Below are 27764 nucleotides of genomic sequence, written 5' to 3' on the forward strand. Positions count from 1 at the left end.
TAGTTAGTCTGATAGCCATCAGAAGAGCTGAGAGCAACGGGTGATCAAGGAGAAGGGATTAGCTCTGTGTGACTTATGCCCCGGTTACAACCTCTGTGATAGGTCAATGACCCCTTGGTGCATCCCGTGATGGCTAGTCAGGTCTAGCTAAGGTGGGTAATGGCTTTGTTGGGATCTGCACCGACACTAAGGTGATCGAGTTGCGGTACCCCGCTTGTGGGTAAAGTTACACACCTCTGCAGAGTTAAGAATCTATTCGAATAGCCGTGCCCACGGTACTGGGCGAGTTACGGTGTGGTCACATAATTAGTGTTTACTTTGGGATGGGTTGACGTGAGTTGTTTTGGAAATGTGTCCGGCAGTTGTGCCGTGTGCTACGGCGGATGAGGAGTCCGGTAGCAGCTTAAAACTTGGATCCTGTGTGGATCAACCCCTCGTGTTACTCGGTACAAGAAAACTGGTTTTGGAAAATATTTTCTTTCAAATGAACCCCTGCATAAAAATATTGCTTTCCGCAAATCAAACCCTAGCCTTATCCTTGATTTACCCTGTGCATTATATTCTGTTTATACCCCCTCCGTGGGTGTGGTTGGACTTGCTGAGTACGTTTGTACTCACCCCATTCTTAATTTTTACAGAGGAAGACCCAGACTTCGTTCCAGAGGACGTTGAGTAGGGTACCGTCCTGCACCCAGCCTTGCTTGTGGATTAGGGTCACCCGCAGGAGATACCGCATGGCGCAATACTCTGATGACCCCCTTTTTGTATTTAATATCGTTGCGTGTGTGTGTGGATTGTAATCCTCGCGATAGTGGCGCTTCTCTGCTCACTACCGCGTAGAGTTGTACGGTAATGAACTATCTGATGTAATAAATGTGTCATCGGCCTCCTGGGACTGATGTTTGTATCACATTTAAGTATTCTCTCATGAGGGGACGCTTCACCCAGCTTGTCCAATAAGTTAGCTTAGGGGTGTTAATTGGTGACCCTTAGGTGCACCTCCAATCCTTTTTTGTTCAAAGTTATGTACTACTTTTCCAAAATGAGATCTTATTTTAAAGAAGTAGTACAAAAATTTGAACTAAAAAGGTTTGGAGGTGCACCTAAAGATCACTAATTAACATCCCTAAGTGATCAGCTGGCTTTTTAAAAGCAAAAACTTGCCAAAGAGGGCATGTATAGATATCGAGAAATTAAACCCACTTCAAACAGCAGCTTTGGAGCAATATTTATAGAATTCTGAATACTCTCTTTGGACAGTGGTGTACTTCTTAGCTGCGCCAACAGCAAAGTGGCCCCAAGATATCCATGTCTCCTGTAAGAAATAAAGCTTTCTCATGATAAAAGAGAGAAAAGGAACCATTGGTGGTGTGTATTGTTGGAAATATGCCCTAGAGACAATCATATTTCCTTGTATTCATGATTAACAAAGTGTTTCTTGAATATCCATGGATGACAACTTGTATTGATTAATGCTTATGTGAAGTATTTGCGAAACTCTTTTACTTGTATGGATATTCTAAAATGTACCTAGTCGGAGTTCATGTGAGGACACACATGAATATTAGACTAGCATATGTATTAGTTGATTGACTACGTTTCACAAGTCATGGACATGGGGATGTCAAACTAATAATGTGGGTTCATGTGAGACATGAGACAGAACTAACCCAACACGAGATGATGACTTCTCATTACACAATATGTACGATGTGTCCTAAGACCTGAGATCGTCGTATGTACTCAAGATGTGAACCGACTTACTTAGGAGCCATCAAACGCTACACCGTAATAGGGTAGTTATAATGGTGGCTTTCGGGTCTGTCAAGAAGCATGCTGTGACACATAGTCGGTCAAGATGAGATTTGCCCCTCTCTACAAGAGAGAGATATCTCTGGCCCCTCGAGTGATTCGGATCAAGAAATGCATGGCCATGCCAGGGTTAAGAGTTAACCAAGGATTACAAATCATAGGATCGAGAAAGAGTGGTCGGCTTCAAGCTAGACCAAATATCGTGAGGCAAAGGGAACAACATGTATATGATATTGTGGCGGCTCGTCTGATATGATCTTTGTGTGCGTATAGGAGTTGACATGTCTTGCTAGAGGCCACTGTCTACTATTGGGCCGAGTAAGAGTACTCGGGCCATGTCTATTCGCATGTGAGCCTATAGAGTCACACACTTAAGGGAAAGAAGTCTGATAAGGATGAGATCCAAATTAGACTGGGTTTAGGTGCACTAATGGGCCTTTTCGGCCCAAAAGGGGCGCCCAAGGCAGCCTACCTAAGGGGCTATATAAACAGAGGGAGGGGTGCCTAAAAACCCTAAGCCTGCTACTATTCACGCAGATGAATAGTACTGTGAACAGGAACGACATGCTACAGTAGCACCCCCTTCCCTGTTCCTCCTCCTCGTGCATTATCCCTAGTTCGTTCTCGCGGATCTAGCAATCCGGAGTGCGAAGCTTCTTCCCGTACGTGTGGACTTCGTGGAGTTGCTGCGCATGCTGCACAAGGATGAGCCGTTCGTGAGGAGGTTCACGCAACTGCACTGCCGGCTTCCATCTGCACTACACCGACGTGCTACAGAAGTTCCGCAACCGCGCGTCTAGTGGTAATCCCGTGATCTATAACTGCAGTAATCCTGGTTTATGTGGTAGAAAATTTTGTTTTTGCTACCCCATATTCTTACATGTATGTAGGGCATTCATCTATAGTCCTTGCATCGTTGGATTCCTAGCTCTCTCCAGAGATGCTTGTTGAATCACTACTTGCAGGGCCTACTGAGGGGGAGGGGGAGGCAGTGAGACTGACGGGTCAGGTTGGCAACACGCCAGTGGTTCCGGGGATCCGTGGGGACCCGCCCCGTTAAGGGCTGGAAAGGGGGACATTTTTGCCCGCAGGGTTGGCGGGGCGGGCCTCGAAATTGAATTGTGGTGGGTCTGGGGAGACATTTTGCACCGTGGGGGGCCGTTGAGACCCGAAAGAAAAGAAACAAAATAGAAATATGGCTCATGTAATAGTAGGCCCAATAAAACCCAACCTTCTCCTGAGCAAACTCTAGCTCCTCTCCTCCCTCTCTACTCTCTCGGTCTCTCATGCCGCCGCCGCTCGCCTGCTTAGGAGTTGAGCTCTGAGCGCATATGCTCGGGTGATCATCCTAGCCATTGGTAGTGGTGCTGTTCGCCGCCGCTTGGAGCTCCACGCATGCCCAGGAGACCTCGCGGTGTCATCTTCCTTCACCTCCACATCCGCCGTTGCTGCTGCATCCACAGGATCGGGCACTCGCCCCGCTTGCGAACTGCACATCGCCTAACACCGGTGCCGGCGCGCCACCCCTTACGCACAGCCGTGTCTCCTTCCCATTTGAATCTCAAACACCCGACACCGTGCCTCGCTCCTCATCTATTCCTCCCCTGCGACCTCATCCGCCGCCACCACATCTGTAGGCTCGGGAGCTCGCCCCGACCGCGAACCGTCCGTCGCCTGACACCAGTGCCATCACGTCGCCCCCACCATCTAACTGTGCCTCCTCCCTACGAGCCCCATCGGGGATCGGGATCCACGAGGATCGGGGCCAGGGCCAATTTTGCCTCGTTAGTGCTTTCGAGGCTAGGGTGGGGATAGTGAATCGGGGATCGGGTCGGGGACGGGAACCGCTCCCTCGACCTTGCCCCACCCTATTGCCATCCTGATCGATGGGGGTCCATAGAGCTGGGGGCCAATACCATATATAAAAAAAAGTTGTTTTGGCTGCCGGAAAATTGTGTGCCGAGTGCCAAATAACATAATACTTGCTAAGCACAGACACAGCTAACATGAACTGGTTTTCCTTTTTTTTTCTAAACAAAGCCAGGCAAACATGAACTTTACTACGTTGCACCCAATATTAGTAAAATCTTGGCAACGATTTCGCCAAAGTTGTGCGGTGAGTTGGGATAGGAGTAGCTAGCCTGAGGAAAAGTGATGTTAGTTTCTTGTGGAATGGGATCACCACGCAGAGATTCCCCAATGTAGCTAGCCTGAGGAAAAGTGATGTTAGTTTCTTGTGGAATGGGATCACCACGCAGAGATTCCCCAATGTACATCTTGCTCATGCACAATAACAAACATTTTTGCAGTCTGAACGCCACTATAACCTTGAAAGAAAAGGAAAGTTTAAAAAAACAGCAGGTGACAGACTATAGTATATGAAATGCAGCAATTAGTAGGTGTAGAATTGTTTAAATTATTGGTATTTAGATGGTCCATTGTTCAAATCGGTTATTTCCCTGTGTGTTCTTTCAATACCGACACGAAAAATGTGAATTTCCCTATGTATACCAGAAAAAACTCTCAAGGAAATTGGGCACACATAAGAAGAAAAAACGGTTTCGAGTAGTGTGTCCAAGGCTCCAAGCACATGGAAAAAGGGCAAACATGCACGGAGCCATGCATGAGCGGAAATTGTTTGTTTGTCGATGTATCTTTGCTCGATTTGGTGCTTGATTGTGACCAAATTAGCTTGAATAGTGACGGAACATGCGTAACACGACCGCAACGAATTAGAGAGAAGGTTAGCGGTTTCTTTGTTTGAGGTGATGTAAGGAACATGGCACCATTTATGCCATTTCGAGTAATTTTGGTGATCGAATGACAACACAATACTTGGACTAATATGATTGTTAAGATGATCATTCTCAGGCTTTTAGGTTCAAGTGATGACAAAGAGAAAGAAAAGATAGGCGTAGCAAGGCCCGAAGGGCCGCCCCTATGGGGGTTCCGCTTATGAGCACCGGATGAACCGACGGGTCAAAAAGGGGCATCGGTGCATTGGGCGTCCTATGTTCTAGAGACGATGTCAAGAGCCCAGGAGAAGATTCTTCAGCACCGGTTGAACCGGTGAAGCATCGGTACATATCATCGGTGTAATGACGTCAGCAGAAGAGTTGAGTGCTGTGAGTGACCGGTTTAACCGACGGGTAAGCATCGGATGAACCGGTGGTCACTGTGTCAGCTGACAGAAGCTCAACGGCTACTTCGGGTCTGAGAGTGACTGGATGAACCGACGCTACCCTAGGCAGAGGCATCGGTTCATCCGGTGATATGCAGATTTTCTGCTGACCGTTGGAGCAACGGCTACAAGACTTGGTGTCCTATATATACGCCTCACCTCGGCCATTTGAAGATTGCTGGAGTTGCTGGACATCCCACACACACTCAAGAACATCTCCAAGCCATACAAAAGCATCAAGATCATATCCTTAGCCCTTAGCACACTTTGAGAGTGTTGTGTAAAGGATTAGCTCTTAGTGAGTGAGATTGCAAGGCTTCGAGCCTTTGTGCTGTGGTTCATTAGCGAACCAAAACAAGAGCTTTGTGCGCCGGCACCTTGGAGCGTGAAGCTCGCCGGCAACGTCATCGACCCTCCGACTTAGTGTGGAGCGGCGACGACATCTTTGTGCGGGGGACGTGGAGACCCCATCCTTTGTGGAGAAGCTCCTTAGTGGAATCCGGGGCCAAGGTGACCGTGATTGTGTTCACGGAAGAGACTTGGTGGCCGAGTAGCAATACTCTTAGTGAGTGCTACAACAACGTGGATGTAGGTGTGCCTTTGTGGCTAACCGAACCACGGGATAAATACCCGCGTCAAGGGTTTGCTATCTCCTATCCCGCTCTTTAAGCTTCCGCATTTCATACTAGCAATTTATATGCCTTTACTTTCATAGAGTAGTTTTTTGATAGGAAAGACTATAGATTGCTAAACTCTTTTGGGATAGGGGTTTCACACTAGAACAACCTAGTTGCACATCTAGATAGCATGTTTTAGTTTAAGTTTTGTGCAAACTAGTTGGAGCCATAGGTCTAAGTTTTTATTAGTGCCTAATTCACCCCCTCCCCCTCTTAGGCTAGAGCACCCGATCTCTTTCAGGTGATGATTGTATTGTGGCTGCTTTCGTCATGTTAGTAGTGGGTTTTTTAGATAATGGAATTTTCCGGCCTCTACGGTTTAGTGTACATTGCCTTCAATTATTACATTTTTCCAGCTTCAATAGCTGGATTAGTAGTGGTGGACTGATATGTTGGTTCTGCTTTATGTGTTTCGTTCACCCTCTCTATTGATCCATACTCTTTTTTTAGAGCATATATATTGATACATACTTTGGGAAGAAAAGAGATGATGCTTGGGTCCCGCGAGAGGCAACCGTCGTTCTCATGGGAAAGTATCAACCACTCAGAGAGAGAGAGAGAGAGTCCTTGTCGTTCCCAATTTTGTGGTCAAGGACGCGAAGAAAACCAAGAAAAATGAACGGCTTACCCGTTGGACAGCATCACTACTACCGTACCCGTCACGCGTCGCACTCCATCTAACATCACACTCGAAGCGTAGGATTAGCTATAAGCCAGTAGCTAGCTAGACAGCTCCATTCTGAAATGTAAGACATTTTATTTTATCGTAAGTTAAATAGTTTAAATTTTAACTAAATTTATAGAGAAAAATATTAGTATCTAAAGCAATAAATAAGTAAATTATGAAAATATATTTGTTAGTTAAAATAAAATCACTCTTTTCTATAACATTTTTTTTTTGAAATGGACAAGAGCTACCGATTACATTAAAAAGAGAATAAACACACACTAGGTAGAAGAACCAACAACACATGGCGCTTGGATTGGGATATCAATAAGTGCCGCTAAATTTAACCCTAAACTATTTGTCTGGTCGGATTGGGTCATCGATTCAGACTGCAAGCAGAGCTTTGCCACACAATTTAAACCCTGTATTTAACCCTAAATTTAAACCCTGCAAGCAGAGCTTTGCCACACAATTCAGACCGGAGGTTATGATTTTTACTCGTCGAATTTGGGACGCCGCCGCCGGTGCGTTGAATTGTATTCAACACACTGTGTGGAATATGTATGTATATGTATGCATGCATGCGCAAATCATCATCAATTGAAAATCGTACCCCTTTGGTTTAGTTGACATTGTTGTTCTCACAATGCAAGCAACCTCGCTAGCTCCTCACTCGATCGATCGTACTTCCCCTCGTTTCATTTTCGAAGTTGATATCTATCATCCGAAATACATATACTCTAACTCCTATACAGCGTGGAGAGGGAGCCCTCTCCGCGCCCCCTTCTCCCGGTGGCGACGCGTGGCGCCACAGGAGCGGACGCCCGACGCGAGCCGTCCGATCTGTCTCAGGAGGTTGATCCAGGCTGCTCTTTGGTTCTTTTGCAAATAGACCCTTCAGTTTGTTTCTAATCGAACCTGCCATCCATATCATTTTGCAAAAAAAACCCCGCCGCCTACCCTCCCAACATTCGCCCGATCCCCACTACCGCACTACGCCTCCCCTCCTCCGCGCACCCTCCCTCGTGAGTACATCTCTCGATGCATGATACTACATATTGTGATGAGGAGATCGAGCAGCAAGAAAAGGATGGGAGCAATCAGCAGAGGGGCCATATATATATTGGCAAGCACAAAAAAGGGAGGGCAAGGAAGCAAGGAGACACTGCACCTCCGTCCTACGCCTATACGCGGCACAGGCAGCAGCCTCACAGTCATCACAGCCCCATGCATGGTTCGCTAGATTTGGCCATATGCATGCATGCTGCGCGTTTCTGTATGTGACTCATCAACTGTGTATATAGTATTATTGCTGTCTTCCGATTCTGCCCCTGCAGTAGCTCCGACCCAAGCCGTCAATCATGCATGTCCTGTTGCGATGATTATTGTGGGGTAGCACGTACACATTTTGTCGTCGTCGATGCATCGACCATCTTCTTCAGTTGTGTAAATGTAACTCACAAAGCTTGGTCTCGATCTCTGATACAAACAAATCAAGCATTGGATGCTAAATCTGAGTCATCTCGATGATCGTGCACTCGTTCCATACACATACTAGTATGTATATATATATGTACGCACCGAGTCCTAGTCTCAGTGTAGAGTGTCATAGCACTGTTACGAAGATTGAAAACTTAGTAACCGAGCTAAAGGAGTATTATAGTGATAAAACTCCTCTCACATCTCATGAAACTTTCCTTTCTCGTTCGCCTCATAATGACTCTACCACGTCAACAAAATTGTTGGTATGGTGTAAATTTAATGCTCATGATACTCCCATGAAATTTGTATTGAGATTGGCTTTAGGCCAGTCTCTGGAAAATATCATCGCATAGTTACCAAGACTAAAAACTTGCTACCTGTGTCCGAGAATTGTTGGCCATTCTCAATGAGATGTCATAGAGTGTCATATGCATTAAATTTGCTAACATGGGATGTGAGTCAATATTGACTTTTATATTGACTCTCACATAGCAGAGTCAATATGAAGATAGAGGAGGGATGTGTCATAGGATGTGAGAGGAGTGTCATCACCATGACACTTCTCTGGCTCTGTTAACTAGTTCATAGTTTTGGTAACTGTGTGATGACACTCCCTAGTCTCACTGGGGATTTTATGGAGAGTTTCATGGCATTAAATTCTGTGTCACACTATCAATTTTGCTGACGTGGTAAGGAGAGAGAATGTGAGGGTTCCATAGAATGTGAGAGGAGTTCCCCATGAAACTCAGCTGGCTCGGTTAGCTAGTCCTCAGTTTTGGTAACTATGCTATAAAAATGTGCATTGAGACCGACCTTATAGTGATGACACTCCTCTCTCATATCTCATGAAACTCCCCATCTTCTCTCCTCATAAATGGCTCAGCCATATCATCAATTTTGCTGATATGCTATGACATTTAATGCTCATAACATTTCCATTGAGATTGGCCTTAAATGGAGATTACATCTTCTCTACTGGATTTGCCCATATGTAGTTATGGTAACTATAATAATGCTGGATTTGCCCCCCTTTTCCTTTAGTTTGTGGCTTTATTTGGGCAATCTAGTACCATTTAGTATGCTTCATTTGATTTGACCTGGTTGGTAGCTAGCTTTGCATTGGCTAGCGTACGTGCATCGGCACTTCCTTGATTGGTTGTTGAAGTGGATGTTGATTGTGCATGTCGAGACATGTTTATCGCACAAGCTTTCTGTAACAATTTTTAGTGCTACAATTTCAATATATACTTGCACAAGTTCAAAACGCGAAGCTACTGTAAGTTGCAGCCACCTTTTTCTTCTTTTTTTGACAATCACCAAGGGGGAGAGCCTCCCCACCCGAATTTCATTGATAGCTTTTGGCAGCCAAGATTATACATTACATTTTCAGCATCTTAGGGTGCAACAAAGGAGTAAGAGAACTCACGAACAAATCAAAAGATAAAGCCATAACACTAGATGAAAGACTACCATCGATGATTATTGATTAGTGCCACCAGCGAAACAACATACTTGCCGGTTACACCACCGCCATGCACATAGCACCACCCCTCATAGCTACGCCGGCCCACTGCGGCCCTCCATATGAGAGACCACCTAGTGGAAATGGGACTAAAGATGGTGAAGAACGCACAAGCCAAGTTCACCGAACATGACGACCTCCCTTGAAGCTGATAATGGCATCCTATAGCACATCCGGGCTCCATGTACTGCCATCCAATGCCATCTAAGGGAAGGAATCCTCGAAGGGGAATGGCGGAAGCGGTGGAAATACCACCTGGCATTTGATTTGAAGGCACTACCAACAAGGAGAAGCCGACGAAGCAGAGATGCTAGAGGAGGTCACTCATTGAATTGACACAACACCCAACAGCCAATGCCACCTCACCCATGAAGAGCAGGGAGGAAGAAGAAGGCATATCACACAATCAACAGGTAACAAGGATTTCCACAACGACGCCCGAAAGTCCTCATGGTTGGATGGATGGGGATGGAGTATGATGACACCTCCAAGAAGGTGAGCGATGCAAATAAGCACCGCCGACGTCCGCCCTGAGAATTGGGTATGGTTTTCGTAGGCTCCCCAACCCCACACACCATGACAAATTTCGTGTCCCAGCACCCGCGTCCTCCTGCAATGGCACTGGTGCAAAACGCCGCCACCAATGCAAGGAAGGCTCTTGAGTTGGGAAGCCAAGCGCTGTTGCAACTGCGAGCCAGTAACATAGGTGGCACCGAGCAGCGCACCCCTTGTGCTGTTAAGGGCTCGTATGAGCTGACGAGTCCGTGGAAGCGCGCATAGAGAGAGCCAGCAAATCTAGCTCACAAGGGGATGGGGTGCCACCGACGACATACCAGTGACGTACTAACGTCGCCAAGCCGAGGCACAACGCGACTGGCACGACCCAAGCAGCTTGCCACCAGCTCGGGACTTGCCTGGTGTCGGTAGAGTCCGCGCAACACCTGTCGGCAGTATGTGATCTGAGCAGGCTACTACTCACAGGGTCGAAGTTGTAGGCTGCTAATGTGGTGCAGCAGCAGATCCAGTCAACTTGCACACGGATTTAGCCATTGCGCACCTTGATTGGCCAAAGAAGAGAGATTGATGGGATCTAGGAGGAGGGTGGGGGTTGCGAGGACGGGGGGAGATGAGGAGAGGGCTCACAGGGGTAGCCACATAGTATCCCTGTTGGTCGTCGCCGTTGTGGCCACCGTCCCCAGCGGGCGGCGGGGGCCACGCGGGATCCGGATTGGGAGGAAGAAGTTCGGCAGCCACCGGTCACCCTCGAGTTGCTTTGCGAGGGAGGCGACACAAGGGAGGGAGGGGGAGGGGGTCTCCTAAGGCCACCCTCTTTTTTCTCTCAAAATAGTGTGATAGTGTCAAATAAATTAACAACTTGTGTGTTTCACACTAGTTGTTACTTGAGTTCCCTGCTATATTAGGGCTGGCCTATCTTATTTTGAGCTTTTAGGTTCTTGAGAATAATAAAACTAATTCATGATTTGTGCCTTCAGAAAACTTTGCCTCAACTTGTACCTTTTGAAACTAAAGGATGATTCTAGATTGTGCCATATTAAAAAACAATTCTATTTTTTTTTCAAAACTTTGCCTCAAAGGATTTGGAATCGAACAGTAAATGCCGTAATTATTCTTTCTTGAGTGAATATATAAATATAATAGCATTACCTAGTGCAATGTATAGTATTATTCCAGATGCATGCATAAATATATATACTTATTGACAAAATGACAAGGAGGAGTTGCTGCATTGGGATGTTTATTAATAAAATTTCTGTTGAAGTAGTATGGAAGAAGGATGGAACGACGAAGGAATAGGGAATTGAATGGATGGGAGGGAAGGTGGTGTGTGGTGATGACGCGACGGACGGATGCAGACGCAACAATAGCGGATGCGTTGCTGTCGAGCTGCGACTGCACCGCCACTCACACTCACCACACCTCAGTACCTCACCGCCTGCAGTGCCCACTGTGCCAGCATGCTGCCCTGGGATTATCGGTAATTAATTGCTGGCAGCACTGATCTGGCAGAAGATCAACCAATAGAGCCCCACTTCTAGAAATATCATCAACATTGAGGGTGTGTTTAGTTGGTGAAATTTTTTGGGTTTTGCTGTAGCACTTTCGTTTTTATTTGGTAATTAGTGTCCAATCATGTACTAATTAAGCTCAAAAGATTCATCTCATCATTTTCAGCTAAACTGTGCAATTAATTATTTTTTAAACTACATTAAATGCTTCATGCATGTGTCAAAAAATTTGATGTGACGGGAAATTTTAAAATTTTTTGGGAACTAAACAGGGCCTGAGTATTATATCACATCAGCAAATTTGCTAATATGGTAGAGATATTTATAAAGGGAGAGAAAAGAGAATTTTGGGATGAGCCTTCGGCACAGTTACCAAGATCACGGTTTTGATAAATGTGGAATGACACTCCCCACTAGACTTATTTTTATCGGAATACCGAAATACTGGTAGATAGGAGTATCAAGAAACACAATGTAATGCAAGTTTGTAAATATATATATACATCATATATGTATATATATTATATTTACATATATACAAACATATAAAGAAGAGAGGGGAAGAAAAGGTTAATCTCAAACTGAGGAACGAGAGTACTCTATCCTGCCTGTGATGAGTGAATTGTCAACCGTGCGGTGTGATCGTGCGCTTGGTCTTTGGATTGCAGGGACACGGGCGTCGAGTGTCGACGGAGAGCTGCCGTGGAGGTGCTGTGGCCGATGGACCGTGCGGTGGACGGCGGTGAAGGGCAGCCGGGACTGGAGCTCGGACCGGGCGGCAGCTGTGGCGTCCACTCCTGGATCGAGGGCGCAAGCGGCGACGGAAGACGGGTTTCTTGGTTTGCGCCACAAAACCAAGGAGGCGGACGACGGTTGAAGACGTCAAGTCGTGGAGGTGACGGGCGTCGCTCTCGGGACCGACGGAGGCGATGGGCGTCGACGGCGTCTAGGGCCTCGCTGCGGGCGAGGAGGTGACGGGCGTCGGGCGGCGTCCAGGGCCGTCAGGAGGCCGAGGCGGGAACGGCGTCTAGGGCCACGGCGTGGAGGCGGGAATCTTCACGCGTGTGAGATTTTGGCGGTTTTCTCAAAACCGGCCACCTACCCGGGTTTCGCGGACCCTCCAAAACCGCGGACCGGATCTTCGTCGACGTGGCGGCATCGCAGCAAAGACTTCGAGTCGAAGAAAGAAGCTCCGCCGTCGATCGAGGTTGTACAGCGGGGTGCTGCTGACCCGACCGGTCTGACCGGTCCCCTGGGCCGGTCTGGCCACAGTAGCCGGGTATAAATACCCCCCACCAGCCCGTGGCTGGTTGAGTCTCTTGAGCCTTTTGTTTTCTCTTCGTTTTTCCTTCTCCCTGCCCCTGCTCTAGGTTAGGGCCAAGGTCTCCAACGCAAATGGAGGTTAGATTATAGCTGATCTCTTCGATTTAGAGGGTGGATGATGGTGTGGTCGGCTCTAGCCTTTGTATAGGTGAATTCCTCCGTGAATTATGAATGAAATTGTGTTGAGATTCACCCGTGTGTGCTGAGCTTTTCGTCCTCCCCTTCCCTTTGTGTTTTTGGACTTGATCTTTCCTCATTTGAGGTGTTTTGTGTTTGGAGGAGTCAAGTTCTTCGATTCGTGGTTTGATGGACTCGTTGTGACGATTCTAATCTATCTAGCCTAGTGCCAAACCTGCAGGAATCGCGAGTTCTCACGGATTGAGATTTTTGTGTTTTTGAGAAAACCCCAATTCTCTTTGATCTTCCCTTAATTTCTCATGATCTGTTAATCTTTTGGAAAAGATCTTTTGGGAATATATTCATGGGGTAGATGCGAAGCTTTCCTCCAAGTTTCGTTTGATTTGGACTTCGTTTGCTCGAGATTTGACATTTGGAGCTTTGTTGGCGGGCTGTCTGGGAGCGACCGGTCTGACCGGTCTGTGCAACCGGTCTGACCGGTCTGCAGTTTGAATTCCCAGCCCGACCGGTCTGACCGGTATGTGCAACCGGTCTGACCGGTCTCTGCAGTCTAGTTCTGCGTATTGACTCGCTTTGCTTCCGCGCTGCGACCTGGGTCTTCTCCTTCGAGATAGATTGTCCATAGCTATTCTCGCTGACCTAGGTTGGAGGGCTTGCGGTGATTTTGGGACATATGTCGACGTTTCAATTTCGGAAGAAATTTTAATCGGCTCCCATTCACCCCCTCTGGTCGCCAGTTTCGGTCTCTCACAAACAAATCTGCCTGGCTGCCTGTGTTTGTTTGTTCGACCGTACGAGGAGGAGGTGTGGACACATGAATCCCCACTTTTGGTTTCCAGGCCTGCCCAGCTCTGCCCGATGATTTATTCTCCTTTTGTTTTATTATTGTTGATTTATTTATGATTTAAGTGCTGTACTGCTACAGCAGCTAATATGCCGATGGCCAAGAGGAGAAAGAGAGGCTGATCTGTGGGCCCGGCGGGGCTTGACCAATGGGAGCTCGACAGCAGCCAGCACCCAGACCACACTCTCTCCTCTCGCCTCGCCTCGCGTCGTCTCCCCTCCCCTCACCACGCATCACCACCGATCGATCCCTCTTCTCCTCTCCTTCCCTTTAAAGCTAGCTAGCGAGAGAGCTACCTACCTACCTGCCTGACCTCACCGGCGGCGACCCATCCGCCGTCCGTCCCTCACTAGCTAGCTGCTGCCTCTGCCGCTGCATCGATCAGGCCAGCACGCGGATCGATCGGCGGGAGAAGCTCGAAGGAGAAGAAAGGGATCGACCAAGATGGGGCGCGGCAAGGTGCAGCTGAAGCGGATAGAGAACAAGATAAACCGGCAGGTGACCTTCTCCAAGCGCCGCAACGGCCTCCTCAAGAAGGCGCACGAGATCTCCGTCCTCTGCGACGCCGAGGTCGCCGTCATCGTCTTCTCCCCAAAGGGGAAGCTCTACGAGTACGCCACCGACGACCGGTACGCGCCCACTGCACCTCCTGCTTAGAGGTTGCTTCCATTCATTCTCGACTGCTGCTGCTGCTGGTGTCGTTGCCGTTTTTGGCTCCGGGCCGCCGATTCCCCGCCGAAAGCTCCTGCTGGGTTTTGCCGTTTTTGGCCACCATGGACCATGGTCCATGCCTCCTGCACCCTGATGCTGCTGCTGCTGCTGCGCTTCCTTTCCTTCCCTTCCCTTCCCTTCCATCTCTGGTGCTACAGCTGATCATTTCATGCTGCATCTGCAGCCAGCTGCTTCCTTATTTCGGGAAATTTCACCATTATTAATTGCTTTGCCGGTGCTGTGCTTATGTGATGCCATGCCCTTTTTGCTTTCTTGCTGTTGCCTTCTGCTGCAAGTGCTGCAGATGCTTGCCTTTTCTGGGGATTGGTGACTCCAGTCGCTTTAATTCTTCAATTCCTTCTTTAATCCGTCTTATTAAGCTCGCTAACGTACATCATGTGGATGATTCCATATCAGATCTTGTGCTTGCTCTTTGAGTCTTTGTTCATCGTTCCTGTCGTCCGACTTGTACTTGGGGTGCTATTTTATTGGTCGCCCAAAATCTTTGCTTTGCTGCCTTTTCGATTTCCCATCCACCATGGATAAACTAATGGCATGCAGCGCCTTCCCATTTCTCAACAAAAGAGTAAATTATTACATGTTCCGAGGAGTTGGCCACCATTCACCATTCTCCCTTTGCTGCTGCTTGGGACTTCGAGCTGCTAGCTTTGCTCTTCATTCTCTCTCTCTCTCTCTCTCTCTCTCTCTCTCTCTCTCTCTCTCTCTCTCTAGCTCAAACTACGGCAAATTATGAGCTAATGATCCCTGAAAATCTGAAAGCCACGACGACAAGAAGATGGATAGATCTAGCTATTCTTTCTCTGATTCTTCGACTTCTCCGGCCGTTTCCTTCTCTTGCAATCCTTCCATACTGGTTTTCAAGAACAGATCCTTTTATGCTGCTGTTTCAATGAATAATGGCTTATTTTATTTTTATTTGGCTCTATTCTGTGATTTTCGGTCCTCCGTTGACTAGCGTATATAGTTGAATCAAGGTGTACAAAGCAAGTAGTAATAAGTGCAACAAATCTTGCTGGCTGCAAGCCTGCAACATATCACCCAAACTGATATATGTGATATATATCTAATATAACTCTCTATACATCTAAGGTAAACCCGATGTTACAACAGTTATATGAGTTGTACTACAAACACTATATGCACTTATCAGGATGCACCCCGTGTTTTACAGTGTTATATTCTAAAAATAAGGTAAAGCTGTGAGGTACTTGGTTCTGTTTCTTCACTTTTCTTTCCCCTCCTCTTTATGTCCTCTCTACATCCAAGCTCTATGCATTTTTCTGGCGTTCCGTATTTCAATGATGACTCCCATCTCGGGTGAAAATGCGATAATGCTTCATGTACATCACACTTTTCATATAACTTTTATTAGATACGTTTCACAGACGTGTAACTCATTCATGGATGTATTTGAGCAGCAGATCATTTTTACTTAATTAGTCAAACTCAGTGAAACTACAGCTACTAACACTGATTTGGAACTCAGCAAACCATTTAATTTTCATGCACATGTATATATATGAGAATTTGTTTTTTACACCTACTTTTCTTGTGACATTGTCTGTAATAATTAAGTTATGTGTAGCGTCGTTCAACAACCGCTAATAGATTTTTTTTTAGATAATGGATGACAAGCATCCGGCCTCTACGCCCAAGGGCGTACACAACCAATTATTACAGGGTTCGCATAAATGGGAAAAATAGAGGAGAGCGAAGCCGTTCTCAAAGATAAAATTACAGCAAACAATAAAAAGCTGCAGCTGCGCCCAGAAACGTAACCAGTACGTCCCCCTAAAAATAACCTGCAAAATCGAATGATATTTGACTTTGTGAAATATTATATCATTCCGGCATCTCCAGATTGCCCAGCAAACAGCAGCCACTCCCACCCAAATCAAATTCCTAATCTTTTTAGATTGATTAGAAAGCCATGAGCCAAACATATGCCTAATCGAATTAGGTGGAGTCAAACCTGTAGCGTAAGAAATTATCCTCCAAACCATTCTCGCGTACGGGCAATCTAAGAAAAGATGATCTAGACTCATTAATATTATAGCCACAACATTTTTGGCTACCCGTCCAGTTCTTTTTAGCGAGATTATCTTTTGTTAAAACCACTCCCTTTTGCAGATACCAAAGGAAGATTTTAATTTTGAGAGGAATATTTAGTTTCCAAATACTCTTATGTCGAAATGGTGGGTTTCTATCTATCAAATGTAGATAGAGAGAGCAAACTGTATATGAGTATAACCTGTTCATGAGTATAACTGATATAGCATCATAAATTGTTCATGAGTATAACTGATATAGTTATAGCTTTAGTCTTGACTTTGGTAGCTAAAATGGATCACTTGCGCTACCGTAATGGCTGAACCCTTTTGTAAACCCGGCCCAATATCACATGCGATGAGTGCTTCTTCACGCATTCCACATCCCTAGGTGCCTAATAACCCTGACTGCTTAAAGATAGAACATGAATTATTTGTATTGCTTATTACTGTTCTTACTATACACTTCTATATATCTTGTTAATATCTTGTTAACCTAAACAGTACTGTCAGATCTGAAGTTAACATAATATGAAAGTAAACGGTAATTAATTTCAGGCATAGCTTCTTTACAATTTTTATGTTAGCTTACATGTTGGACTGCGTGTAGAAGCATGCATCATGGTTGCTTTTATTTAATTATGTTGATGATTTCCCTATTGTCATGCTAGATATGTAATAATAAGTGTGCCTGACAGCTTTTTCTTGCATTACTGCCTTTAGAAAATACCCATCATTTACTTATCCCCTGCAATTTTCTGTGGTTTAATGCATGAACTGGTTACCGAATTATTTTGATGACCTTCAGGGACATGATATGGTATTATTTTTTCCTCTTTTCAGCATGGACAAAATTCTTGAACGTTACGAGCGCTATTCCTATGCAGAAAAGGCTCTAATTTCAGCTGAATCTGAGAGTGAGGTAAGATGATAGGTCGGGAAACTTGGGATACATCTTACTTTGTCTCATGCACCAATGCTTCATTCTACGCCTACACTATGAGTAAGGTTGCTCATATATGACAATATATCTGGAAATTTTCAGTTTTGTCTTTTAAATAACAAAACAAAAGCTTTGCTGAAACAGTATAACCTAACAAAAGGATGTAGGATACTAGTATGGCCTTATATTTTATGTTAAATATAGTCAATTGCATATTTTGTACATTTACATACATAAGAGGATATGCCTAATTACCTGAACTCATCTTATGGTACAAAATAGCATAGTCAAATTATAGCAATTTGGCATGGTTTTGTTATACTTGTTTTTTAAAGCTTAAAGAGCACACGGGTAGAAATTTTATAAATATCCCAGTTTGAGAAACTGTACATGATGCCACAAATATCATTACGTTTTGTCCAACTGAGGCCTTGACAGAAGTACAGAACCTCACAACTCATTTGAATGTTCGAATAATGCTTTGCCTTTTCTTGTGTAATTTGTTTACCAATTTTGTAGTTGTATTATATTTCGAGCTTGTATTTTTGTATCTGTGTGACAATAATATCTGACTGTCATAGCACAAAAGGTGATTACTTTGGGACTCTATGTATGGCCTTTGAATTTAAATATGTGTGTATGTATGCATAACTAAAAATCTTCTGCCTTTCTAAGTCATCAATAATATTGATAAATACTAGTGCTATAATTTAAATGTACAGTCATTTAAATGTAAGGATACATGCATCATGCCTTCAGTGATGATTGTAACTCTTTATAAAAATGCTAATGGAATCCATGTCTCTCAAAATTGGAGGCTACGTCCAGTGGCTCCATGCATGTTATGTGTTTTATATAATTTGCCAGAAAAATCCTGATGAAATAAAAGTTGCATTATTTTAGCATGAGGATACATTTTCATCTTCAGTGCTATTTTATATAAATCATCACTAATAGCCAGTGTGCACAAATGTGTCAAAAGGTATTTTTCATAAAAAATTGTAGTTCCAATTTAGTTTTTATAATTAGTATAATAAGCCCTTTTTTCATAAGCAGGGAATACATGTAGCATGCCCATGACATGACTTCATTTGCTTAGAAAGACTAGAACTTTAGGTCAAAAATATCTCCTGCTAACACTTCCAAATATTACTTCCACTATATTATCTAGATATCTATAGGAATAATTATCTGAAGAACACCAATAAAACATTTTTTTGGAGTTAGATATAGTCATAATAAACCAACAATAAAATTGTTATAAAATTGTAGGTTCTCTACTAGGACTGTAATTCAATATTTATCACTAATCTACCAATGCTATCCAGCGAGGCACAATGTTGAGAACATTATGAACTTTTTGATGTCGATTTTTTTGAGCTTTATATACTAATCGCTGGTTTTCAATGTATCAAAATAAAGGGAACATCATGTTACTGATGTTCAGTCTAATAAAATTTGTTTAAATTGTTAGCTTTGTAATATTTCTTTGGTGCTGGGTTGGCTATTAATAACTTACTAAAAATATTCCCCGTTTTCCGAAGAACATATGGCTATGACCATGAATAGGAGATAATTTCATTAGAGTTTTTTTTCCTTTTCCATTCTCAATGCTGATTTATAGGTCTTGCTGTATATGCAGTTGGAAATAATAAATCACTTGAACAGTAATTTAGTTTCTATTGTAGGTTTAGTATAGTAAGTTTTGGTGTACTTTTTTCTTCGACCTATAAAACATATTTTCAGGCTCCTCATTTGTCCTCTCATCAGTATGCTGTTCCTTCATACTTATTCATTGCTTTTAGGCAATAACATGCTGAGATTTTTTAATAAAAGGCATAGGATAATTATTCTGTTGCTTTTAGATGAATATATATTATTCTGCTGATAACCCAGCTTTGCACTGAATTTGTTGTATTTTTGTTCCACTTTTGTATCTCATGATGCAGTGGTGTGATCCTTCATGCCAGCACTTCTTGTACCAAATATGATTATGAGTTCATGAAAATTCCTCTTTTTGCTGATGAGTGTGGAAGTGGTAATGTGTGAATGTAGGGCACTAATATTTAGATAAACATATATGGCAAAGTTTTTATCCTTGCAAAACTGATGTTAAGTAACTTTTCTCATTGTTGGGCCATCCATTATCTGCTCATCCCTTAAAGTTTCTGACAGAATTTACTTTCATATTCAGGGAAATTGGTGCCATGAATACAGGAAACTGAAGGCCAAAATTGAGACTATACAAAAATGCCACAAGTAATAACTATTTGATGGTGATTTGGATTTGAATTTTGAATAATTGTCGACCTAGTATCATTGTATATTTTTCCTCAAAAGAAAACCCTATCATCTTGTGTAGCATGCACACTGTATAGGTGGCGCACGCCAAATGACCTATGTGTCTTGCAGGCACCTAATGGGAGAGGATCTAGAGTCTCTGAATCTCAAAGAGCTCCAACAACTAGAGCAGCAGCTGGAGAGCTCACTGAAGCACATCAGATCAAGAAAGGTAGTAACAGTTTTGCTTATCTTTTCACATCGAATCTCTTCTTGTGCTTACTGTATAATCATGTTTCTATGATTGCTCCAAATGGTTTGGCTACTGTAATATTGTTTATATGTAACTTTTTGGCATCTAACAAGCCTTTATTTGGATATGCAGAGCCACCTTATGGTCGAGTCCATTTCTGAGCTACAGAAGAAGGTAACCAAAGCTGAAATGTTTCCTGCAACTGTACACAAACCAATGAACTGAACTGGAGCGGTCATTTACCTGATAATTTGTGGTTAAAAAGACCCTGCATCTTGACAGTCGTCACTGTAAACTGCTCATACAGAAATGACTGATGAATGTTACTGCTGTTACGTGCAGGAGAGATCACTGCAGGAGGAGAACAAGGCTCTACAGAAGGAAGTAAGTTGCCAAATAGCATATACTGAGGCTATTCATTGCATTGACCACAGAAGGGTTTGATGCGCTCCTCTTTGGTGCAGCTTGCGGAGAGGCAGAAGGCGGTCGCCAGCAGGCAGCAGCAGCAGGTGCAGTGGGACCAGCACACCCAGACCCAGGCCCAGACAAGCTCATCATCTTCCTCCTTCCTGATGAGGCAGGATCAGCAGCCACTGCAGGCTCCACAAAACATCTGGTACACAAGCCCATCAGTTGTATATATATATGCTCACTTCCTGTTGTTACTTCAATTGATCAACGAAGTATGTATCATGCTGTTGTTTAGCTACCCGCCGGTGACGATGGGAGAGAGAGGCGAAGAGGCTGCTGCAGCGGCGCAGCAGCAGCAGCAGCCAGGGCAGGCGCAACCGCAACTTCGCATCGGGGGCCTTCCACCATGGATGATCAGCCACCTCAATGCTTGAACAGGCGACGAGCACGTCGAACTCGACGCTACTACCCCATGATCAATTGCCGTGCCTATCCAGCGATTGCGAGCAACTGCGCCTGCAAAGTGGTTGCTCACCGTTGAGTCCTAGCATAAGTTCATGGCAGCGATTAAGCTAAACTATTGTTATGTTTGCAACAAGAAGGGTAAGCACTGTATAATCTTGTCCAGCATGTGTGTATCAACTGATGCATGCCCCCTATATGTGTGAGAACCGCCCAATTTGATACTATTTTAAATGAATCGCCGGTCATTATCATCCAGATGAGAGTTAACATATGCTTGCCGGAGAGCGTGCCATGTGTTATCACATATCTATAGACACGAATAACCGACACGTCATTCATCCAAAATAATATCAAATCCAGTAGTCCCGATATGTGCTCCAACATACGTCTAGAATCAGCATATGCACATACCGTATACAATCAAATACATTGCCAATAATCCACAAAGAGCAGTTTTACATTACCAGAGTTCAACATTTAACAATACAAGTTCGACATATGTGGGTTCAAACAAACTTCCAATACAAGCCTAGGGCTCCCAAAAGCCATATTAAACAGAAACTTAAAGATTATTATATTTACATGCTCTCACGGAGCTCTGCTATGATAGAAATATACTACGATGATGGTGTCTTGCTCAAGGGCACCATCCCAGCCTCATCGACCTACTCCTTCCCCACACCTGGATCGGCGGGGTAGAAGTGGCCGAACACCACTTCCGGCTCACCTGCAACTAGGGTTAGAAGCACCCTGAGTACAAAAGGTACTCGCAAGTCTTACGCGATTAAATAAACAAGGATCATGCAAAGGCTCAATTAAAGACTTTAAGGTTAAGTAATTATTGCATAAGCCTAAACTCTCTATACTATTACCTAGCAAAATTAATTAATCTTGCCCAACCCCCAAATAATTTTAGTTAATTAAGAGAGTAATATAATATAACAGATCATAGTTATAACGTGAATCCAAGCCAACAATACCAAAACTCTCTATGAAGAATTCGACGAACTAAGAGCTTGCACATATCCGAGAGCGCGGCAATTCAAATTGATTATAACCTTGCAAGGGTGTACTACTTTACCCACACGACGCAAGGACCATGCGACTTACCCAACCGATCACATCGGGCAAAGGGGTACTCGCGTCAACCTTTCCCAACAAGGCTCGATCATTGAAATTTTCACACCTAGCTTACGCGTAGAGACTTAGTTCCACCAGGGACATCTCTAAACTTTCCTACACATAGTTCCACCCGGGGATACACTAAGCCTCTCTGCATAGCCCTTAGCCACGTATCTAGGACTGCACATCAATGATCAAGTCAAAGAAGGTAATTGGCTCATCCATACCATTATATTGGATATGTGGTAGCACGAAAAGGTGCTCAAGGTCGATGGCATCAACTCGGTCCTTAATCGATCCAAGCGGGCTATGCCCATGTGACTTCATTCTCTAGGCCCTACCATTCCGCTCGAATCTCGGTACTACCATCTCACTAATAACCAAACCAAACCAGTGCGATCAAGGGTAATCGGTAAATGTGCTTCTCCAAAGTACCCTTCCTAATAATCAATATGAGTACTCTAAGCAGGGCTAAGCATCTAGTCAAGTTAAGTTATTATCTAACTAGCATGTGCCAAGGACAGGGTTAAACAATTCAAGGATGGACAATGCATCAAAGTAGGTAAGAGAATGCAATACATACATAACATATATATATACCCAACATTACTCGGTGAGATAACTAAACTAATCAAATTAAATAGGTGCAAGAAATTATGCTTAGCTGCTTGCCTGGGTTAACTTCAAGCTCGACCACGAATTGGACTTCGGGTTCGGGCTCAACGGACTCGGTGGGCTCCACGGGATCGACCTCCGACGGTTCGGTCGCTATAATGCATGAATGAGATGCATACATTAGAATAATGCCATGGATTATGCAAGAGTGATATGACATGAAGAATGAGGGGCACAACATGCGATGATGCACAAACGTAACACACGCGACGGCAAACAATCACTATCCAGCAAGAAGTTACACATTAAACAAGCTTTCAGATAGGGGATATGAAATCACACTAAAACCTTAATAAACAGTAGAGAAACATATGAGCAAGTTGCACCACTGGAAACTACACTTCACAAGGAGTCTAGCAAATTTTGGTCTGACATTTTTAGAGCAGTACATAATTAACTAAGCATTTAACTCATTTTTGCAACATTATATCATGGATAAATATACAGCAAGATAACATGCAAAACAATATTTTTCATGAGTAGATCTAAGCAAGAGGAAGCTAACAAAACAAGTTTCACATTTTTCGGAGCTATACACGAATTTATATGAACTATACACGAATTTATACGAATTTTACAAGTTCACTGCACAACACAAACCCTAACAAAATGCTAGATCCACACGGAATCGGCACCCCAGGCCACTGACGTGTGGGCCCAAGGGCCAGCGGCCCACCCCAGGCCGGGTCAAGGCAAGCCGGGGCCTTGACCGCGGAGTGGGCGTGGCGCGCGCGCGCACGGCGCGTGGCTGGCGCGACACGGCGGCGACGGCGAGCGGCGGAACGGCGAGGCGAGGCCGGAATGAGCAAGGGGAGGCGCGCACCGCGCGGTCCCGGAGTCGGCAAGGCTCACCGGCAAGAGCACGGGCGGAGAGCGGCGATGAGGCGGCGTCCCGATAGAGGAAGGCGGCGGCGGGCGGAGGGCAGCGCCGACGGCCCTACACGGCGAGGGAATGGGCCGGTTTAGGAGGGGAACGGGTCGAGGAGAAGGAGGAGATGCTCCCCAAGCGAGGAATCGAGCCGCGGCTCACCGGAGACGACGAATCGACGGCGGCAAGGAGCTCGGGCGGCGACGGCAATGGAGGTGGAGGAAGCTATGGTTTGGAGAGGAAAGGGATCGGGCGCTCTAGAAGGACGAGGAGAGGGCGAGCGGGGCGGATAAGGATGCGTGCGGGAGGACGCGCGCGGCACGGTGCGCGAGGATGGCCGGCTCGTGGCACATTGAACGAGGATGACCGACACGTGGAGTCGGCAGCGAACGTGCGGCACCGGGCGGACCGTCCGGACTTTAAACTGGACCGTCCGGTAAATTTGGGGTCGTGACAATATGCCTATGTGTTATTGGCCAAGATACCCATGAATCTAGTGCTTTTGTTGAAAGGGTGCAGATCTCAAAAGACATGGTTTGTGTAAATACTAAATAGTACTAATTAGGATCCCTAACTCTGCCAGTAAGTGAATTGATGGGAGAATGAATAAAAGTCGCCCTTGTGCTGCTGATGCATGATAAACGAAAGCCTAATTTTCCCCAAGATTTGAGGCAGAGTGCAGATGGATTTTGAGATGAACACATGCCGTCATGATTGAGACATGTCGGATGCCGGGGAGCATGGGTGGAATATAATTGATTCTTGATGTGCATATGATGTGACGCTGCCAGAGCCATCGATGTGTTCCACCTTTTGGCTACTTGCATCTGTGGCTCTGCCTGTGTAGTGTCTCTGCAAAGCCGAAACACAGCACTAGCATGATTGACTCGCGAATCTCGATGCCAGGGTTTCGTATCTCCAGGCTGTGACTAAAAAGTTGAGTTTGGCTTTTTAATATTTATTTGACCATATAGTGGCAGATCTAACAATTTAAATTTAGAGGCTTTACTTTTCTCTAATTTTTTCTTCTTCTCCTTTGTCATGGTTAAAAATTATTGGGGGGAAGGGGGGCTTTGGGGGCTCTCCATGGGGTCACTACCGGAAACCGGCTATGCGCCGAGTGCAAACAATTTTACTGAGCGCATAAACGCGGACACTCGGCAACGAGCTCGCCTTGTCGTTACGACACTCGGCAAAGTCCTCGTCACTGTTATCCTTCTGTCGCACCTACTTTTTTTGCTGAGGGCTGTCTAGACACTCGGCAAAGTGTTTGCCGAGTGCCCGATGGAAAACACCCGGCAAACACGCCTTTGCCGAGTAAATGGTCGCCGTGTGCTGTATGCCGAGTGCCACGCTCGGCAAAGCCTTTGCCGAGTATTTTTCTGGCTTTGCCGAGTGTCTGCGGCACTCGGCAAATAGGAGGAATCCGGTAGTGGATGCATAGGTGTAAGGATCGATGGACCAAGAGGGGGGGTGAATTGGGCCTTTTTCAAATTCTAAAACAGAGTAAAGCAACCTTAACCTATGCAATGCTAGTAGGGCACCAATTCACCAACCGGATAACTAAGCTTCTAACACAAGCTAAGAGAGCTAAAACAAAGTAAAGCCTAGCAAGGTAGAGCTAAGTTATGATCTCTAAGTCAAGCACATGAGTAAATTGCATGAAAGAAAATGCTTGAATAAAAGGAATGGACAAGAGACAACCAGATTTTTTCCCGTGGTATCGATGTGTTGGCACACACCCCTAATCCACGTTGTGACACTCACAAAGAGTATTGTCACCTCCCAAGTCACCGAGACGAGGGCGCTCACTAAGAGTCTCCGTTCACCATCCCGGCGTGGTGGAGATCAAGCCACGTACAATCTTCTTCTCCGGGCTCCCACAATCCTTGGCAAGCTCCGCGAGAAACACCTCGATCACCAAGATCGCCTAGGTGATGCCAATCACCAAGAGTAACAAGCTAAGGCCTTCACTTGAGCAAGAACCGATCACCAAGAACGGATGCACACTAGCTTCTCTCTACTCAAGTCCTTAATCTTGCTTCTTGATTGATTGAAAGCACAAGTATGTGAATGATGAAGCTCAAGGTGGCTCTTGACTATGGTATGAGTGTTTGGATGTTGCCTGGTGTCAAGAGTAGGCGAAATGACCCATTGGAGGGGTATATATAGGCAGTTCACACAAATAGAGCCGTTGGAGAAAAGCTGCCAGAAAACTGCGTAGCGCCGGTTAATCCGACGTACCCCCCATTGTCATCGTCGATTTAACCGGTGAATGTAAACTGCCTCTTCTGAAAACTAGCCGTTACAACTGGGGCAGATTAACCGACGTAGCATCGGTTTAACCGGTGAGTGTAGTTGTCCACTGAACCACTGAAAAACCAAGTCTCTGGACAACTGCACCGACGTTAACTCAAACCTATCGTCGGTTTAACCGGTGAGTACAACTTTTAAATTCCTCTGAAAAAACCATCTCACTGGTCCATTGCACCGACGTCTTGATTCAAACAGCGTCGGTTAATCCGGTGAATAGAACTTGAATTTCCCTGGAAAAACCAACTCTGGACCAATGCACCGACGTTAAATTCAAACACGTCGGTTTAACCGGTGTATTGAATTTGTCCAGACTCTGCTGACTTCGTTTAACCGACGTATGGAAAATTGAGAGCGTCGGTTAAACCGGTGTATAGACTTTTTCTGATTTTGTCTTTTCTGATTTGAGTCTTGAATGAAATCCAAATATTCTTGAGATATAGTTTGAGAACCACTTATTTGAACTTCTAGAAACCTGAGTGACCATAGTGTGCATCCATTTTCAAATGACCATGTCCATGCTCAAGTTACTAAGCTTTAACCCCTCTTAATAGTGCGATCACTACAAAACTATAAAACCTATACTAACCTAAGTGTCCTTCTCAACCTTGTGACACTTAGGACTAGAAAGATCCTTAGCCTTGACATAAAATTGAGTTGAATACCGAGATCGCCTTTTTGAATAATGAAATTGAGGGGCCTCTTTTGACATATGACCAAATGAGCGATAATGATCTTTTAAGCTGCACAAACTCATTAGTCACAATAATGGTTGTCATTAATCACCGAAACATACCTTGAGGGCCTAGATGCTTACAATCTCCCCCTTTTTGGTGATTGATGACAACATAACCATAAATAACGAGAGAGCGAGAGAGAAAAAGCAAGATAAACACAAGCGAACTCGAAAAGAAGGACCAAAGAGCTCAACGGCTCAAACGAAATTCATAGATATGTCTCAAAGCACGGCATACTCAAGCGACAAATGTACATATCCATGAACTAACACCAAATGTGATACAAAGAATCAAAGTCCTGATAACTACGAGCTCTCTCTAGCTCTACCCTCCCCCTAACTCTGGTGCTCCCCCTAACACCTCTCCCCCTTTGGCATCAAAGCACCAAAAGGCGAGCTACGGGTCGTGCTGTCGTGGTACGGCGACGAAGCGGTCCGGGTCGTCGTCGTCGGACGGAGAACTCTCACCCTCGGTGACAGACGGAAGCTGCTGGTCTGGGTCTGAGCTCACTGGGGGAGTAACTGTCGTGGAGGCTCTCGTGCTGGCACTGCCTGGTAGAGGATCCGTAGAAGTCGTAACCGGGTCAGCAGAAGAAGTATCAATATCTGAAGAGGTGACTGCTGAGGCTGCCGGCTGCGTCGACTGTGGAAGCAGGGACTCCTCTACTGCTCCTCCCCCTGAAGGTGCTGCCTGAAGTGAGGAAGGGAGGGCGACCGACTGAACCGCTGACGGTGAGTCCTGAAAGAGTGTGGTCACCGGCAGTGGTGAAAAGAGCGGACGACCGGCAGACCCAAAGAGTGCTGACATCGAGAACGTGGTCTCCGGTGTCGCTGTAGTAGCTGGGGCTGCAGTAGGAGCTGGAGGAGGAAGAGCTGGTGTGACGGCAAGCTGAGGTGCTCCAACACCCTGAAGGCCTGGCTGTCCTGGCTGCTGCGGGGCGAGTCCGGTGTGAGAGTAAAGCTGTGAGATCATCCCGAACATCGCCATCATCCCCTGCTGCATCTGCTGAAACTGAGCGTCTGTCCTCTGTGAAACTCTGTCGATAAGCCCGACAAAACGCTCCTCGGTCGCAGCCCGCTCTCGGGCGGCCTCTCTCTGTATAGCAGCAAGCTGAGCCTCATGAGCTCTCCTGGCCTCCTCCTGTGCAAGTCTGTCCTCTCTCTGCTGAGTCACGAGCTGCTGTAGAAGTGCGGTGAGCTCGGACGGCTGAGACACCTGGGACTCAGAGACTGTAGCAGGTGCTG

The 27764-nt window shown here is 45.4% G+C and overlaps 1 protein-coding gene across 1 annotated transcript; it reads left to right on the top strand.

Annotated features, from left to right (window-relative positions):
* Positions 1 to 13873: 13873 nt before the first annotated feature.
* LOC120659219 (MADS-box transcription factor 15-like) lies at positions 13874 to 21060 on the top strand. Its single transcript, XM_039937276.1, has 8 exons — positions 13874 to 14302; positions 17297 to 17375; positions 19591 to 19655; positions 19809 to 19908; positions 20062 to 20103; positions 20272 to 20313; positions 20394 to 20545; positions 20636 to 21060. The coding sequence occupies exons 1-8, from the start codon at positions 14118 to 14120 to the stop codon at positions 20772 to 20774; spliced, it is 804 nt and encodes a 267-aa protein (XP_039793210.1). The 5' UTR covers positions 13874 to 14117; the 3' UTR covers positions 20775 to 21060.
* Positions 21061 to 27764: the final 6704 nt, after the last annotated feature.

The sequence above is a fragment of the Panicum virgatum genome, chromosome 2N, assembly GCF_016808335.1.
Source record: "Panicum virgatum strain AP13 chromosome 2N, P.virgatum_v5, whole genome shotgun sequence".
Taxonomy (NCBI): Eukaryota; Viridiplantae; Streptophyta; class Magnoliopsida; order Poales; family Poaceae; genus Panicum; species Panicum virgatum.